Below are 16,828 nucleotides of genomic sequence, written 5' to 3'. Positions count from 1 at the left end.
GATGCCTCAAGGGAGGGGGGGCGACGCTACTGGCGCCGTCGTCGTCCGACCAACACAGTCAAGGCTTTCACCCAGAAGCTCACCGTAGGGGAGGGAAAAGGGGAAAGAATGACGCCTTCAAGAAGGGAAGCGGCGCCCGAGGGCGTCGACGTCATTGACCCGCAAGCAGGCATAAGACTTTCGCCTGCACCTCGTTCCCTCCCCAGAAATCACTGCTGCCACCAGGAGCACGGGGACCGTCGGGCGCGAAGGAGTCGAAGAATGCCATCACATAGTCAGGTGCCCCCCCCCCTCGCCAGCGGAAAATGGTGCAGCCACCAGAGAGGGGTTGGGGGGTTGGGCAGCCACCTGGCCGGTCATGCGGCACGAAGCGCTGCTCCCGACAGACCCGACAGCCAGGGAGGGACGCAACCACCCTCGCCGCTCGCCCACCGACAGGGAAGGGGCGGCAAGAGGAGGGACGCGAGTCCGGCCGCCGAGGAGGCGGCAGCCTCCCAGCCGTGGTCTCCTGTCCTTCGGACGGCGGAAGGGGGAGAACGCGCTGGTCATCTTTGGGGAAGGGACCCCACGTTAGGGATGTGTAGATCCAGGCTCAGGCAAGGTGGATCTGCCAGCAGCGGTCGGCGGCTGGCAGTGAACCCAGGCGACCGGCGATACCTAGGGTTTGCGGAGTGGGAGTGGAGAGGGAGAGAGGAGGAGGGAGGGGGAGGGAGAGAGCGCGACGCGGGAGCCGACTTCAACGTTACCACAAGTCGCCGCCGCCGCCGTGCGGCGGCGGGTGCCGGAGTCAGGCGGGTGGGCGGGCTGCTGGTGTAGGGAGCGGGGTGCGAGAGGCTCGTTATAACGGGATGCACCACTGCACTCTGCATAAAAATCCCATGTGCTCGGCTGATCGAAGTGAGATATGAAAAGATCGGAGACAGTAGCCTATGTTAAGAACAGAAGCCATGCACCCCGTACCGTGTACATGCATTGCATGGTACAGTGCTACATCAGTTGTAGGTATGATTCATCACTACCAGTTTAAGACAGGCTGGTCCTGGTGCTGGTAACAACGGTATAATTCGACACAGACAGCACTAATGTCTTGGACCATTACGGCGTCGATCATGGCCAAGGAGGCAAGGAGCCCCAGAACTCAGACCAATGAGCACTGCGTCTTTTGCGTCATGGCAACGTTAGGTGTTGGAGGAGTCAGGACCATACAGACTAGACTACAGAGACCACTGTTCAGTTCAATCCTCGGTCTGACGAAATGTGTTGTCTGCGTATCAGTACATCACGTAAGCCCAAGCAGATGCAACTGCTTCCCTGTTCATGCTTCATTGGAGGTGTCTTGCAAGGCAGCGTTTGCAAGCACGCACGTAGCCGATGGCCCAGCCTTTTGGCCCTCCAGTTTTCGTCCTTCCTTCGTGTGCTGCTTGGCCATTGACGCGGTGCGTGGCCGATCGTGATCCATCGAGCATTCGAGCTGGTGCTGGTCCTCGGCTTGTGTTAGTGTGCTACAGTGTGGGAGAAAGCTTATGCGCGTAGATCTGGCCGGATCGGAGCTGCTGGCAATGAACGAGTGGCCTAGGTTAGCAGCGACTCATCATGCAGCAGGGCGGCAGGCAGGTCCATGCAAGAAATGGGATCATGATGCAGCTAGGAAAGCCTTTTATTTGTGAACATAGGTAGTAGCATGGTGTATTTGTATATATGTAAATCTACAAGCAAATTATGTGTGTTGTTGTTGTACAAGGGCTTTAATTTGATTAGAAGTACGCCGCCATGGCCTTATATAGCTGATCATGGTTGGTGACTGAGAATGATCACTTATCCGTTGTCCCTGATGAAGTGGACAAGCTGACGGTTAGAGAACACCACTAACAGTAGACTAGTAGTTACAAATTGTCTAAATAGGGGATAAGTTTCACCAATCTGGCCGGTTTCAGTCATGCTATCTGGCTATCATTTGACTGCGAATGAGTACACACGCCAAACGACATAGAAAAAGAAAACGGCCTCTTGGCTGACAGAGCGACTTGCTTGATCTGTCTGAATTTTGCTCAATGATCGACTCCTTGGTTACCTCACTGATCACCTCACTGTCTGGCAGGTCCCTCCCCGAACAGCGGAGCAGTAGGGGCCCGCCCCAACTGCACTTGAGCATGCTAACCAACGGGTTCCCAGCCGTAACCCACCTGACATGCCTGCCGAGCATGTGGATGCAAGCCAGCTCGTAGCCAAACTGCTGCTGCAGCTCAGGGCTCTCTGCATCATCCATAAACTCGCCCACAGAAAACCGCGAACCAACGACAGTTTCGGATTTGTTGGGAACGCGCGGCCCTGCCCCGGCATGCCAAACTGTCAACTGATTTGGGCAGAAACCAGCACGCAGCCACGCACCCGTCACTGTCAGACGCTGATCAGATCGGCTGCTGGAGTTTGAGACGGCTTATTAAGGGGAAGATTCCTGCTGCGATGGCGACACCAAAACTGAAAACCATGGGCCTGAATCTTCTTCTCTTTTTTTGGGTTTTTTTTTCAAGATTGCTATTCTCTAGGAGTGGTGTATGTACAGACTGGTATAATCGCAAGGATCATACCCGCTCGATTAATCTACTGACAGATGCAAATATTTTGGGGTTAATCATTGGGGTGGATGCTGCACGCCGACGAGGAGATCGAGGGGGAATCCGATTCATCGTCGTAGTTGTCATAGTCGTCGTCGTCGTCTTCCTCGAAATCGTCGAGATCGTCGAATTCCCACAGCTCGTCTTGCTCCTCCTTCTCGGGCATCTGCCATTGATCCTGAGAAATCTCACCGGACTCTAATAACTCCAGAACCTGCCCATGGGCCATGGCCATGTGAATCCAGTCAGTTAAGTACTCACAGTTGCAAATTAATAAAGAGCGCTGGCACTGCAATTGACCGGTCCATGAGTAACCTCTGACAATTGCAGCAAGCTAGTGATACAGGCATACAGTGATACAGTACATTGGATTTTTACACTTAATCGTTTTTAAAAGAAAAGGCAAGCCCTAGAACGAAGCACTGAAAATACTGCACGTTTTATTGCTAGAAAAATGACAGTGAGTAGGGTTTTGGAGATAATTCATTCAACTTGGATAAGTTACATTGAACAGCTCAATCATACACAGGGCACTGCTAAGACACTGTCTATAGCCAGCTTCTGAAACAAAGCATCCATCTGATAGTTGCAACGAGCGTACCAGTGTTCAGTAGGGAGATTGTTTATGCGCCGATGGCACAATGAATTATGAATAAAGTAATGCATGATTAAACTTTGATTAGGGTAGACTTGGTCTTTTATATAGTTGTTGGGGTGGCATGTTTTGTACGTTTGCCCCAAGGTTTGTGTTCTTGAGCTGTCCTGTGTCCCCCACACTTCACCTCTTCCCGTGAATCAAATCAAATGGAGAGAAAGAAAGGGTAGGGGAGAAGGTAGGAGGCAACAGAGCATCCTATGCCCCATTCCACAACCAAGAAACCGGCCATGCTTCAGATGTGACCAAACCCTTGTCTGCTTCTAAAGTTTCTAGTAAAGTATAGTAGGGTTCCTATGTCCTACTCCTACTATTCATTTCTCAGCCAATCTCATTCTGATCCTCATGCAGAAAACACAAAATGCTTTTTATATGATTCATAAGTTTGAGGTCTAATTTGAACTTTTAAGAAATAATTTTAGGAACATGGAAAACAAGGTCAATACCGAGATATGTACTGATGATGTGTTCAAGCCACCTTCCCATAAGTTCAACTCAGTTGATATATGCATATGATTTCCCCCATCCATAAGTGGATGGCTATGCTTCTGTATTGTACTGTACATTATCAGTGCGTGAGCGCCCACACACAATACACTAGTACACTGTGGGGGATCCTAGTGGAGCAGATTCAGTTAGCTCCACATTAAAAATTGAGATCTCACCACCACACTGTGATAGATGAAGACAAGCTCTATGCAATCAGGTTGGGTGCAGTGTTACTTGCCAACTGGTCGGTAGATGCCAGTGTGCTAAACAAGAAGCAAGGCGTGCTGTCACAACAGACACGGCAGACGGCACACCGTGGCAGTATTTAACAACCGTAGCAGCCAAGTGGATGATACAGATATACTACTAATATGTGATGCTAGTATTTAGGCTGCTCTCAAATGTCTGGTTAGACGAAGCATATATGGATAATCTGGTTTAATAAGCCCAAACAGACTACGCAGAATTGTGCCCAAGTGAGATAGCTACCTAGCACCAGACATGCATGATAAACTAATGACTGAACCATTACCTCATCTGATTGGATTACTTCCAATTCATGCTATGAAAAACAGTGGTGTTTCTGAGACCACATACTTGGAACATTTTCTGCACCAGCTGTTAACCTCTTCTCTGCTGCCGTTGTTCATCCGATTATATATGGTAGTACTATGATAGAGCTGTTGGACCTAACCGTACGCACTTCGGTTTTGCTAAAGTGAGGGAAAAACTCCTATGAAAATCTAGGCCACAAAATTCTATTAAAAAAGGATGTATTATTGATCTTTTTCTGTTGCATGATTAACACTCCACTTGAAGAAACCTAAAGCTGTTACCAATTTCAGTGCAATGGTATCATTGTCCTTTGCTCAAACCCAGAGAGTTCTATTGTTGGGTTTACCGGAACAAGCAACAAATCGATTAGACCGCCAAATGGGCCGGGAATTAAAGATGTCCCTGACTTTTGTCCTCTGTGATGATGGTTGGACAATTTGATTTTTCAAAAGACGAGAAAAAGGAGATGAGATGATGGTTGGAGATTTTGATCTTTAGAGGACGAGAAAAAGGAGATGATGCTTGGAGATTTTCTTGGTGCTGGCCGAGGCGTTGTAACGACCGGGATGCTATGATCTGTCAGTCAGACCCACCCTAACATTCCAAAGCTACCAGGTCTTTGTACACTCTAGCAGAATTAGGTCACCCACTGTCGAAAGCTACTGTCTGCACTGATGCAGTAGATTACATGGTTGTTTTGACTTTTCTAAATTTATGGATATTATTATGCATATATACATACACTGTATCTAGATGTATAATAATATCTATGAATCTAGAAAAGCTAAAACGACCTATAGTTTGGAACGGAGGAAGTACTTTTTTTTTCTTTTTGAAACGAAATAGTACAGTGGGCTTTTGCTTCTTCTCTTTTAATTCTAAATTGAACTTGGTGAATTCTGACATGTGCGTAGCGTAGGCTTGCACTGAGGACACATCATGTGCAGAGAAAGTTGTCTGTTTCCGTACGCACCTGTGTCATGGTGGGGCGCCACGCCGCGGCGGCCCTGACGCAGAGCGACGCGACGAACATGAGCCGCCTCAGCTGCCCGGCGTCGTAGCCATCGCCGAGCCGCGGGTCCACGAGCCCTTGCACGACGCCGTCGCTCAGGTAAGGCTTGGCCTGCACACGTTTCCAACCCAAAATTAGACGGCCGTCGGCGGCGGTGGCAGAGGAGCCAGGCGGTTGCTGTGAACTGGTTGGTAATGGTAGCTCACCCACGCGATGAGGCTCTTGTGGGAGCCGTCCACCGGCTTGCGCCCGGAGATGAGCTCGAGGAGGAAGACGCCGAAGGCGAACACGTCCGTCTTCTCGTCCACGATGCCGTGCGTGAAGTACTCCGGCGCCAGGCACCTGTCAACCACGTACAGAACGAAGCCGCGACGCCGTCCATCGTGTCAGCGTCGTCGCCAACCACGGTCTCACAAAGTCCAAGGAAACGGGGCACAGTACGTGAAAGAAAAGCTTGGCTCACCCGAACGTGCCCTCGATGGGCGCGATGGCGTGGTGCGTCCACTCCGACGGCAGCCACCGGGCGAGGCCGAAGTCCGAAATCTGCGCGTCGTCAGAGAGACGCGGACGGAGTTAGCCATGGCATCGACGGACAAGGCCACGAAAGCAGAGGACGAGCGAGCAGAGTGCCGCACCTGAGGCTCGTAGTCGGCGGTGAGGAGGATGTTGGACGCCTTGATGTCGCGGTGGATGATCCGGCGCGCGCAGCCCTTGTGGAGGTACCGGAGCCCCCGCGCCGTGCCGACGGCGATCCCGTGCCGCTGCTTCCACGACATCACCGGCAGCTTCAGGTCTGCGATTCCAAATTCCCAATCGTAAGCTCACTCTTACACCATTGGGCAATGCGGCAATGCTAATGAAGCAGCGCGCGGACGACGACTTGCCGTGGAGGTTGGCGGAGACGGAGCCCCGGGTGGAGAACTCGAAGACGAGGTGGAGGCCGCGGTCGACGCAGCATCCCAGGAGCGCGGACACGTTGGGGTGGCGGACGTGGCCCACCGTGCCCAGCTCCGTCAGGAAGTCCTTCTCCTTCTTCTCGTCCGCCGCGGCCGTCGGCGCCAGGCGCTTCACGGCGACGGCGCGCCCGCCGTCGAGGACGCCGCGGTACACCTCGCCGTACCCGCCCTTCCCCACCATGTTGTCTGCGGCAATGCCAAAGCAAATTACTACTACTCTGAACGCGGCAGCAGCATGAATGGCATCAGGACAGAGGCCATGGTTTTGTCTTTTACTGTACCTTGGTGGAAGCCATCGGTAGCCTGGTGGAGCTCGTCGTAGGAGAAGCACCGCCAGGTGGGCTTGTACGGCGGCGGCGGGTCGGCGATTTCGGCGCACTCCTCGGCGGACTCCTCGGCGTTGCTCCGGCGGCCGAGGGACAGGAGCCGCTTCAGGCTCCGGCTCCTGAGGTAGTTCATCTTTCTTCCACCGAGGAACCAACCAGGAAGAACCCAGAAAGAAATGCCCGGCGGAAACCGGAAGGAAAGACTGAAGGAGCTCAGCAGAGAAACTCCATGAATGGCTAATGAATCAATCCCCCTCTCCTCTCGCGTGTGAGCGACACGCAGCGCAGCGGTCGTGTACTGAAACCGGCGTGCACAAGCACGTACGAGTAACAGTGACACGAGGCGGGGGGTTAAAGGAGGGGAGGTTTCTCAGTCAAGAGGGGGGGCATTGAATGGCGCGGCTCGAGCCAATGGCGGAAGAGCTCCCCGCTTCCGTTGTGCAGGAGCGCATTGAATTGGACCCGCCCGAGCAGAAGCAGAGGGAGGGAGGGAGGGAGTAACTGCCGCTGCCGTGTCCGCGCACGCCGCGCTGCTGAGCAGCCCTCAACTGCACGCGCGAGAGGCAGAGGTAGGAGGGGATGTCACTGTCGTTGCCCGTGCCCCGCAGCGAGCAGAGAGGCGAGGCGGGAAAGCGAGGGAGCAGCGGGAACGGAGGCGAGCAGCCAGCCACAGACAGGGAAGCGAGCGAGAGCGAGCGCGGCCGTCGCTGCGGCCGCTTCGTTTTTATGCGCTCCTGGCGCGGGACGGGCACGACACGAGTCGGGGCCCAGCCGCCAACGGAGGAGTGGGGGGCGCACGCGGCACGCATATGTCTCGTACTCTTGGCACGGGATCGGGATGGCGGCCTCTGTGCGTGGATGCATGTCCGGGCGCTTCGGATCGGGGCTCCTCGCTCGGCTCCATCTCTCTCTCGTCAGCCATCATCACTGCTCGCCCGTGTCCTCCTCCCCTTCGCTGGCCGATGATTGCCGTGCGCCACGCCAGACTCCGAATCGCCGATCCGTGTCCGCGCGCCTGTGACTTCGTGAGCGAGTGGCACGCACTGGCAGTGGACGCTTGTGTGTGGGGGGTGAGCGTGACATGTCAACCGTCTGTCGCGTCCCGGCGGGGGGCGTGGGACGGCTTCATGGCGCCCGTGCCGTGTTCATGTGCACACGTGATGCGTTGTTTTGTGACTTTGTGTTGCGACGGATCTGGGCGATGCGAGGGGACGGTTCGGTAAACAGCAAATGTAGATGTGGCTGCATTTGCATTTTGCAGGCAGGGATCCATGGATGTAATTTACGCAGAAGAAGAACAGCTTGGTAGAGTTCATGCTTCGATTTTCTGGTACGTGTGCTTGCAGTTGAGCTGTGTCCTCTCCAGCGGTTGTGGAGCCAACGGACGACAGGGAGGAAAGGAAAGGAGCGCCCAATCTACTGACAGATAAGGCAGGTGCGAGGTCGGTTGCGGATCAGGCGGTGTGGCCTGGCCTGGCCTTGGCCTGACACGGTCGTCGTCGTCGTTGGCCGGTGCTGCTGGAGGATGGGGATGGAGCCGGCGCCTTCCATTCGGGCGCGTTTGGCAGCCGACTGCCTCAGCCAGGCCCGCGAACCAAGCCCGAGTCAGCCCAGCTAGGCTCATGGGATGCAGAATGTTGATTAGCAAATCTGTAGCTTATGATGCTAGTTGGGCTGAGATAATGTTTGCTAGGCTGGATGAATTGATATATATACCTTAGCCACGGGCCAAGGTACAGTTACCCCACCTCCCCGTCTCCCTCTTCGCCTCCATGCTCCTATTCACCGTAGCCGCCACCTCCCACAACCACCACAGTGCGTCGGGGACCCACGCCCACCTCCTCCACCACCACGGACATGGCCACCACCACCGCTCCTCGCGCGCTTCGACACCGCACCATCCATGCACCAGAACCACATTGAGTCGGAGTCGGAGAAGAACCACCGGTCGCTACGCATCCTCGACCCCTTCTTCACCCCCGTGGCGGTGGCATTGCGGCGGCGGTGGGACGACATCACTGCGGCGAGAGGACGGCGTCGCGCCGGCGACAGGACGTCTTGCCCCTTCCTCTGCTTCCTCTTCCACCTCGTGCGTGAGGAAGACCGAGGGTCACGCTACCAGCTCGCGAGCATCCCTCCGAGCCTGCATCGCATGGAATGACCGATTTTGGCGTTCCACATGGTGCAGCCTCTGTAGTACTTTGAGAACCGTGTGATACAACCACATGTCCTGGTTCAACCTACCAAACATGCCATGTTGCAGCCCTGACCCGAAAGCTCATCCGGCCTAACAATTTGTGGGCTATGAGACCGCCGGCAGAGAGTTTCTAAAACAGGGCCGGCCCGGCAGGCAGCATAGAACGCTTCAGATTTTCAGATGAGAATCAAGTTTCCGGAGCTTTTTTTTTAGATAATATACAAACACAAGCCTTCGGGTGTTAACACAGATGCCATACTGTTAGTAGTACTCTAGAAAATTGTTCATATAACCATCAGCTACTATTAACTTTTCTTCAAGTGCCTCACAGTTGCCAGGTGGAGAGCCTTATTAACAAAAGGCTTACTGCCCAATTAGACGCAGTTCGGGTGTGAAGATAAAAGACATGAACATTTCTTTCAGCAAATGCAGAAGAGAACTCTCGGATTGTTCGCCTGTCCAGACTTGTACTTCATGAACCAAATCTCGGTGACACAACTATCTTAGTTAATTATCCATGCTGCAGATCGTGATAAAAGCATCAACATTTCGCTTAAAGAAATAAAAAACAACAAAATAACAATTACATTCAAATTGCAATTTCTGAACGCAGAACCCGATTCCCCCCCCCCCCCCCCCCCCCCCCCCCCCCCCAATTGTATGGTCCAATCAGGCGAAGTGGGGGTTTCTAGGCGACGGCGCCATCAGACTCTCTGACCACCTCTTGGCTTCCTCCCCGTCAACATCTCCTGGCTGCCACCACGGAAGCATAGCTTGCCCCATGTCTTGAAGGCGCGGATCGGCCAGGGAATTAAGCTGACTGGTCACCGTGATCCATGGCCGGCACACCCGCACGCTCGAGGGCGAGGGCGCAATCAGGTAACAATGTTTCATGATTCTTGAAGAATCGAAGAAACGCCAGCTCTGGTTCGCAAGACCGGAGAGCTCGCCGGCGAGGTCGGAGAAGAGCGCGGCGGGATGACGAGAGAGCACGGAAGCTCTCAGTTCTTGCTGTGCGACTACAAGCGCAGCCACCGCTGTCCGCGGGCTTCGCCTCGCCAAGCTGCATGCTTAGCCGCGGCCGACGGAGCTAGCGGTGGTCGGTGGCGGCGGCGCGAGCTCCTGCCTTGTCGCCGGCAGGAATATTTGCAAAAGTACCCTCAACATTTTACAATTAACCCCCTTATTTTGGATCGCTATTAATGGTCACGATCCCACTATATGCAAATATACCTCTACTATTTACATATAACCCCCTAATTTGGATTGCGAATAATAATCGCGATCAATTATATGCAAATAAACCCCTAATCTGAATATTTATTTCAAAAGTACCTCTGGTTCGGCGGCAGTCGGTCTCTCCCTTATCCTCCGGCTCTTCACTGCTGGTCGTCGTTGCCTTCCATCCTAGCTAGAAGCCCTGCAGACACGCTGCTGCTAGCTGCGCCCCCTCCAATGGCTAGAGTCCCCGAGCCCTGAGCATCGGTGATGAAGCCGACATGAGAAGGAAGAAGAAAGCGTCCGCACGAGGGCAAATGGACTTGGGCCCTTTGCACGCATCATGCTCGATCCGGGCCTCCCTTTGGGCCTCCGATGCCTTAAGCACCTCGTGCCCACATCTGCTCGCACCTTGGCTATTGAATAATAGGGAGGATAGATAGCGGAAATCCTATCCACCTTTCGTAAGATTTTTTTAAGTTACCTTTCAATGTTTAAGATTCGTGCTACGAATGAGATGCGTTAGATCTACATCAAACTAAACCTTAGCCTCCACTCCCTCCCTCCCCTGCACACGCCGTCGCCACCGCGCCGCTGCCGCGCGCACTTGGGTGCCGCCGGCCGGCCAGCCCCCGCGCGGGCTCGCCACCGGCCACCGGAGCCGCAGAAGAAGATTGAAAAAATGTTGGATCAATTTTTTTAAAATGTTGGTGCAACTTTTTTTCAAGAAATGTTGGTCCAACATTTTTTAAGTTAAATTTGTTAGGTTTTTGGTAGTCATGCGTTGTTGTGCTATAATGGGCTTTCGTGGGCTTTACATTTATATCTCTTACGCATCTTTCACAATATGTATAGGAGCCCCCGAACAGATGGTGAAGAGAAGTCTTCTATCTTCGTCTTTCTATCTTCGTTCCGCATTCCAATCGCCGGCCAGACTGTCTTGTCCATGCATGAGAGCCACAGTCTCCAGATGACAAGAGTGTCAGCAGATACGCATGTCTTCTTGCATTTCTAAATCAATCGGCGACAGCGCTTGACCTCGCCTCCGGGTGGCGCAACCAGGAGATGTCGCCGGACTTGATCAGAAAGAGGGGGACGACGCCGGGTGGCAAGGAGGAAGAAAGAGGCGACGGCGCGCCTGCCCTGCTTCAGGTACGCCATGCGTGTACGCCGGCCAGCGCAGGGAATATCAACCGCGGGTTGGCACATGGCACTTGCACGCTCTTGCTCCAGTTTTATCTGATGCACTGGGCTGCAAAATATGCAACGATGATGATTGACCTCGACAGGATCGGATGCAAATTAAAATGATCAACTGACATCGTCCGAGCGGAAAGGTTTCTCAACAGCAAAGTGGCTGCAAGGAGAATGTCAAATAACACACTACCCGTCCTGATCTCGAAGGTTGGGTATCGGTGTTTGACTGCTTTTCCCCGCAAAAGATTGTGCATTTTATGTTCCCCCCATAATTGTGCATTTTGTATAAAAAGTAGGAAAAAGCTGACTGCCCGATCTCATGATGTTCGTACGAAGCCCAGCCCGGAGAAACCTTGTAAAAGGAAGAAAAGAATTGCTGCAGGTCTGATACAACAAGACGCAGAAGTTGAGAACAAGAGGGGAACGAAGCAAACAAATGATTTTTTTTTCTTCTGAAAGGGTTAACCAAGCTAGCTAACAAACTGAACCAATACCGCTGGCCAAAACTCTTCTAAATGTACTTTCCCATTGCAAACTAAATCTATTTTTATTAGATGAAAAATCAAAATCAGGTTGAAGTCAGTTGAATGCTTAAGCCTCTTACCTGTTCAGATATAGGAGCAAAAGATTAAAAGACACACGTCCGTAAGAACTTCTTTCGGTTCCCTCTAACATCTTAGGCTACTGTTTCCAAGCCAAGTTCAGTGAAGGAATTAGTATCACATCGCCTCACGACCAAGTAAAGATATGTTCCATAATTCTACAATTATTTATGAAATGCAGGGAAGAGCAAAATATTTTAAATAGAGTAGTTCATAACAAGTACCACTCCGAACCACAGAACGAGCTGATGGACATTGGCTCATTGGCATTTCCCCTCTAGCCCCCTCTGTTCGTGTCATTCAGTGTTTGTAATTGCAACGCATGCTTGATACGGCCTGTTTATTCAATCTATATAGCAATGGCAGGTATGTTTACAGCTAACAATGGAGGACCAAAGCGCTTGTTGATGCCGTCCATGAACGCCGGCCACTCAAGTACGCTGCGGTCATTCTCCAGCGGTAGTACCACTAGCCCGCCGCGGCCTCCAGGTAGAAGGACGCTGTCCAGACCTTCTGGTCCTCCAGGGTTCCTTGCGAGTGGAAGAATTGCTCGCACTTGTGCAGCCAGCCGAGGGGATCTTCGGTGCTGTCATACTTGGGAAACAGAGCTTGTGGACCGACGACGGCGGGTGAGGCTGCTTGCCGTTGGCGCCAAACGAGGAGGAGGATGAATCGAACCGGCCCTGTTTCTCCAGGACTTGCGTCTGCACATTGCTGATGGATGTGGATAGGTGGCCTTGCTCCTGGCGGACGCTGCCCGCTCCACGTCCAACTTCTTGCTGATATCGTTCATGTTGGAGATCATCCTCTCGATGGCCTCGTCGAAAACCACCTGGGTGATGAACTCATCACCCATTGTTGCTGTGGAGCGATGGGTTTGGTGACGCAGGCGGCGGATGAAGGTTGAGGGCGCAGGAAGGCGAGGTCGCAGGAAGGAACAGGCTGATACTAGAGTTGATACGTCCTGTTTATTCAATCTACATAGCAATGGCAGGTATGTTTACAGCTAACTCGCCCTCTCCTTGAGAGGCTCTGAGATTAGATATAAACTACTGCCTAATCTCTCCCCCTGCCGTGAGGCAGATACATAAAGGCCTGAGCCCAACTAATTTCCTATTATCTAGCCGGCTAATCTAATCCGACCTAACAAACTCAAACAAATATATCTAAAGTAGAAGCCTGGACGGCTTTCTTCCTGCGCAGGAACTTCTTCTCAAAGGAGTCCACAACATCTGTATTGAGTGATGGACATGGGAATGGATGGAAACAAACGTGCAAATGACTTGGTCCAAATTGAAACAATTTTCAGGAACTGCAAGGCAAGCAGAAAAATAACAGCAAGCAGAGCTGCAGAGTTTCAGGGGACACGCTTGTTGCTCTGCTACTCTGGTCTAATGCCTTTGCACTAGCCATAGTAACAGAAAGGCTTACTGCCGAATTAGACGTCGTTGGGATGTGAAGATAAAAGGCCTGAACATTTCTTTCAGCAAATGCAGAAGAGAACTCTCAGATTGTTCGGCTGTCCGGGCTTGTACTTCATGAACCAATTCTTGGTGATACAACTAGCTCTGTTAATTATCGATACTGCAGATCGTGATACAAATATAAACACTTACCTTGAGGAAATCCAAAAGAACAAAAGATTTGTTCCATCTGAATTGCGATTTGTAACTGTAGAACGCGATCTTTTCTAGTTGTATGGTCCATTCAGGTGAGGTGGAGAGCATCAGTTTGTTGCTTCTGTTTTTGTCAGAGATCCATGCTGAACGCTTCCATCATGATGCCTGCCCAGCTGTCATTGGCCGTGGTTTTTAGTTGAAAGCACCATAAGAGGATAAACCTTTGCCTCCTCCCCGTCAACATATCCTGGCTCCTGAAGACGCCGATCGGCCATGGAATTAAGCTGACTGGTCAGCATGATCTTGGCTGGAACACCCACACGCTTGAGGGCGAGCGAAATCAGGTAACGAGGCTTCATGATTCTTGACGACTCGAAGAAACACTAGCTCCGATTCGCAAGACCGTAGCGCTCGCCGGATAGCGGCGGCGAGGCCGGAGAAGAGCGCGGCGGGATGACGAGAGGGCGCGGAATCTCTCAGTTCTTGCGGGACGAGTACGAGCGAAGACACCGGCATCCACGGGCGTCGCCTCGCCGAGCTTCATGCTTATCCGCGGCCGACGGGGCTAGCGGAGGTCGGCGGCGGCGGCGCGAGCTCTTGCCATGTCGCCGGCAGGAATATTTGCAAAAGTATACTCAAGATTTTGCATATAACCCCCTTGGATCGCGATTAATAGTCGCGATCCGATTATATGCATATAGATCCCTATTATTTACATATACCCCCTAATTTGGATCATGATTAAATATCGCGATCCAATTATATGCATATAGCCCCCTATTTTGAATATTTTTTTTTGCAAAGTACCCCTGGTTCGGCGGTTGGTCTCTCCCTATCCTCCGGCCCTTCACCGCCGGCCGCCGCGGCCTTCCGTCTCTGCTAGAAGCCCAGAATGTTACCATGGGCGCTCGCGCCGCCGGAGCACTATCACTCGCGGTAGGCCGAGCGCGCCGCGGATGGTCGAGTAGCGCTAGTGCTACCGCCGCTTGCTCGTCCGCGTAGGCCGAACGCGCCGTGGTGTAGCGAGAAGATGGGGATGTAGGATGTTGGCGACGGAGAGCGGGCGGAACAGTGGGCGCCCGGTGTCGCGTGGAAGGAGGGAGTTGGTCAATAGAGGGGATCGACGGCTCGACGACGGGTGTGCGTCCACGCGGCGAGGAGGAAGAGAGAGGCGACCCAGAGCATGGCGACGGTGGGGCGCGGCCAAGCTTCAGTTTGGGGGTTGGGGTTCTAAGCATGCCCTGCTTCAGGGCAGGGTCGGTGCCAATGCCATGAATGTACGCCGGCGGCGCAGGGAACATCAACGGCGGATTCCGATTGCCATTTGCCAATCCATGTGCGAGCTATGGCACAAGGCAATTACACGCCCTCTTGCTCCAGTATATCTGATGCACATGCCTGCAACGATGACGATTGACTGCGACTGGGTTGGACGCTGTATTAGTCCGAGCTTAAACTTCTTTTCCAGGAATCGCAACAGAGTGACAGCAAGCAGAGTTCGAGGCAATTGTCGCCCTGATATCGAAGGCTGTGCATCGGTGTTTTTCACCCAAAAAAAAATTGTGCATTTGTATAAGTAGCAAAAAAGTTGATTGCCATGTTAATGTATTATGAAACCTAGGCTGGAGAAACTTTTTTTTTACCGAACGGGCACGAGCTCCAAGCTGCCGCTCGCTTTTTGATTTTGGCCATCGGTCCCGGCTGGAGAAACTTTGAGAAAGGAAGAAAAGAACTGCAGGTCCTCTAGGTCGAAGAAGCAGGCGCCGGCCTCGGAGAGGTTGGGGAGGCAATCGTGCAACTCCTCGCTGTCGGCGGGGGTGAGGAGGGCCGAGCGCGGCTCCGGCGTCGGTCGCGAAGTCGGAGCCCAGCATGACCACGGAGAAGTCGCCCCCACCGCCGGAGCCCGACGCCAATGGTTTGGTTGGCTGCCGCTCTGACTCGGCAAGCCGGCTGTCCGTCCACTCCCCCGACGGACAGCTGGGCTGTGGTTAAAACTCGAGCAGACCGCAGGCCTTCTTCATTTTGTTTGGGGCCGTGACGCGATTTTTGTGGGCCGCGAAGTGGAGTGGGCGGCCGAAAGGCCTCGAGCCCAAACAGCTCTGCCGCGTTGTCAGTTTTTTTTAAAAAACGGACCTGGTCGGGTTATGGCAGCCCGCCCGCAGAGACTAGCTAGGCCCATCCTTTATTTATGGGCAGCGACGCGTTTGTGCGGTGGGGGATTTGAAGGCGGCCTTGAAAGGAAAAGACCGGGCCCGAAAAAGGCCTCGCGGTTTCTTGTCGGCTGCCCGCCCGCGCAGAGAGACCGGGCCGCTACTAGCTACAGGTCCGTCTCCGTCCTGTTTGTAATGAGCCGCGACGCGCTTTATGTGTGGTGACCGGTGGGGATTTGAAGGCGTCCTTGAAAGGAAAAAAGAGCACGAGAAAAAAAAAATGGCTGCGGCGGTGGACAAGAAGCATTGGGCCAGGCCGCTACTAGCTAGGTCCGTTCTGTTTTTAATGGGTCGCGACGCGGTTTTGTGTGGTGGGATTTGAAGGCGTCATTGGAAGGAAAAAAGAGCACAAGAAAAGAAAAAAGCTGCTGCGGTGGGATAAGAAGCATAGGGTCAAGAAGGGCCGCGACGCAGTTTGTGTGGGATTTGAAGACGTCCTTGAAAGGAAATGAGCCCAAGAAAAGAAAAGATGGCTGCGCGGAGCAGAAATAGCAAAGGAATGAAAAGTGATACAGTGGGCAGTGGCCGAAATCCGCACCCCTCCAGCTACAACAAGCTACGTGCAGCTGCACTTTCATGAAAAGGAAAGAGGAGTCCATTTATTTGCACAAGATAAAGATTGAAGACTGCAATCTGAAAAAAATATTATTTGCATGGCAGGTCAGTGGACCACTCAGGGAATCCATCGTGATCAATAAGACTTAACCACGTGAACTTAGGGGTGTTTGGTTTCACGGACTAAGGTAGTTACTGTCACATCAAATGTTTATATACTAATTAAGAGGACTACACATAAGCTAATTATAAACGATGGAGGCTAATTCGCGAGACGAATCTATTAAGTCTAATTACTCCATGATTTAACAATGTGTGCTACAATAATATATATGCTAATCATGAATTAATTAGACTTAATAGATTCGTCTCGCGAATTAGCCTCCATCTGTGCAATTAGTTTTGTAATTAGTCTATGTTTAATACTTCTAATTAGTATATAAACATTCGATGCGATAGGGATTAAACTTTAGTTCGTGGAACCAAACACCCCCTTATTTTCACGGCAAGCAGCAATCTATGTGGACAGTTAAGTACTACCGTTGCAGCTTGTGCCCAGGATGTTCTAACTGCTTGTTACTCTCTCCATCCTAAATTAATATTCGTTTTGACTTTTTTTAGT

The 16,828-nt window shown here is 52.3% G+C and overlaps 1 protein-coding gene across 1 annotated transcript; it reads right to left on the bottom strand.

The window, feature by feature from the left end:
* Nucleotides 1-2,479: 2,479 nt before the first annotated feature.
* Nucleotides 2,480-7,311, bottom strand: LOC117850844 (probable receptor-like serine/threonine-protein kinase At5g57670). The gene is made up of 7 exons (XM_034732723.2): nucleotides 6,564-7,311; nucleotides 6,211-6,468; nucleotides 5,962-6,119; nucleotides 5,790-5,869; nucleotides 5,533-5,668; nucleotides 5,288-5,437; nucleotides 2,480-2,829 (listed from the first exon to the last, which is right to left on the bottom strand). Exons 1-7 carry the CDS (start codon nucleotides 6,739-6,741, stop codon nucleotides 2,629-2,631), a joined length of 1,161 nt encoding a protein of 386 aa, XP_034588614.1. The 5' UTR covers nucleotides 6,742-7,311; the 3' UTR covers nucleotides 2,480-2,628.
* Between the last annotated feature and the right edge of the window lie 9,517 nt (nucleotides 7,312-16,828).

Source organism: Setaria viridis, chromosome 3 (genome assembly GCF_005286985.2).
Source record: "Setaria viridis chromosome 3, Setaria_viridis_v4.0, whole genome shotgun sequence".
NCBI lineage: Eukaryota > Viridiplantae > Streptophyta > Magnoliopsida > Poales > Poaceae > Setaria > Setaria viridis.
The sequence above is the reverse complement of the archived record's forward strand: the minus strand, read 5'-3'. Positions and strand labels throughout refer to the sequence as shown.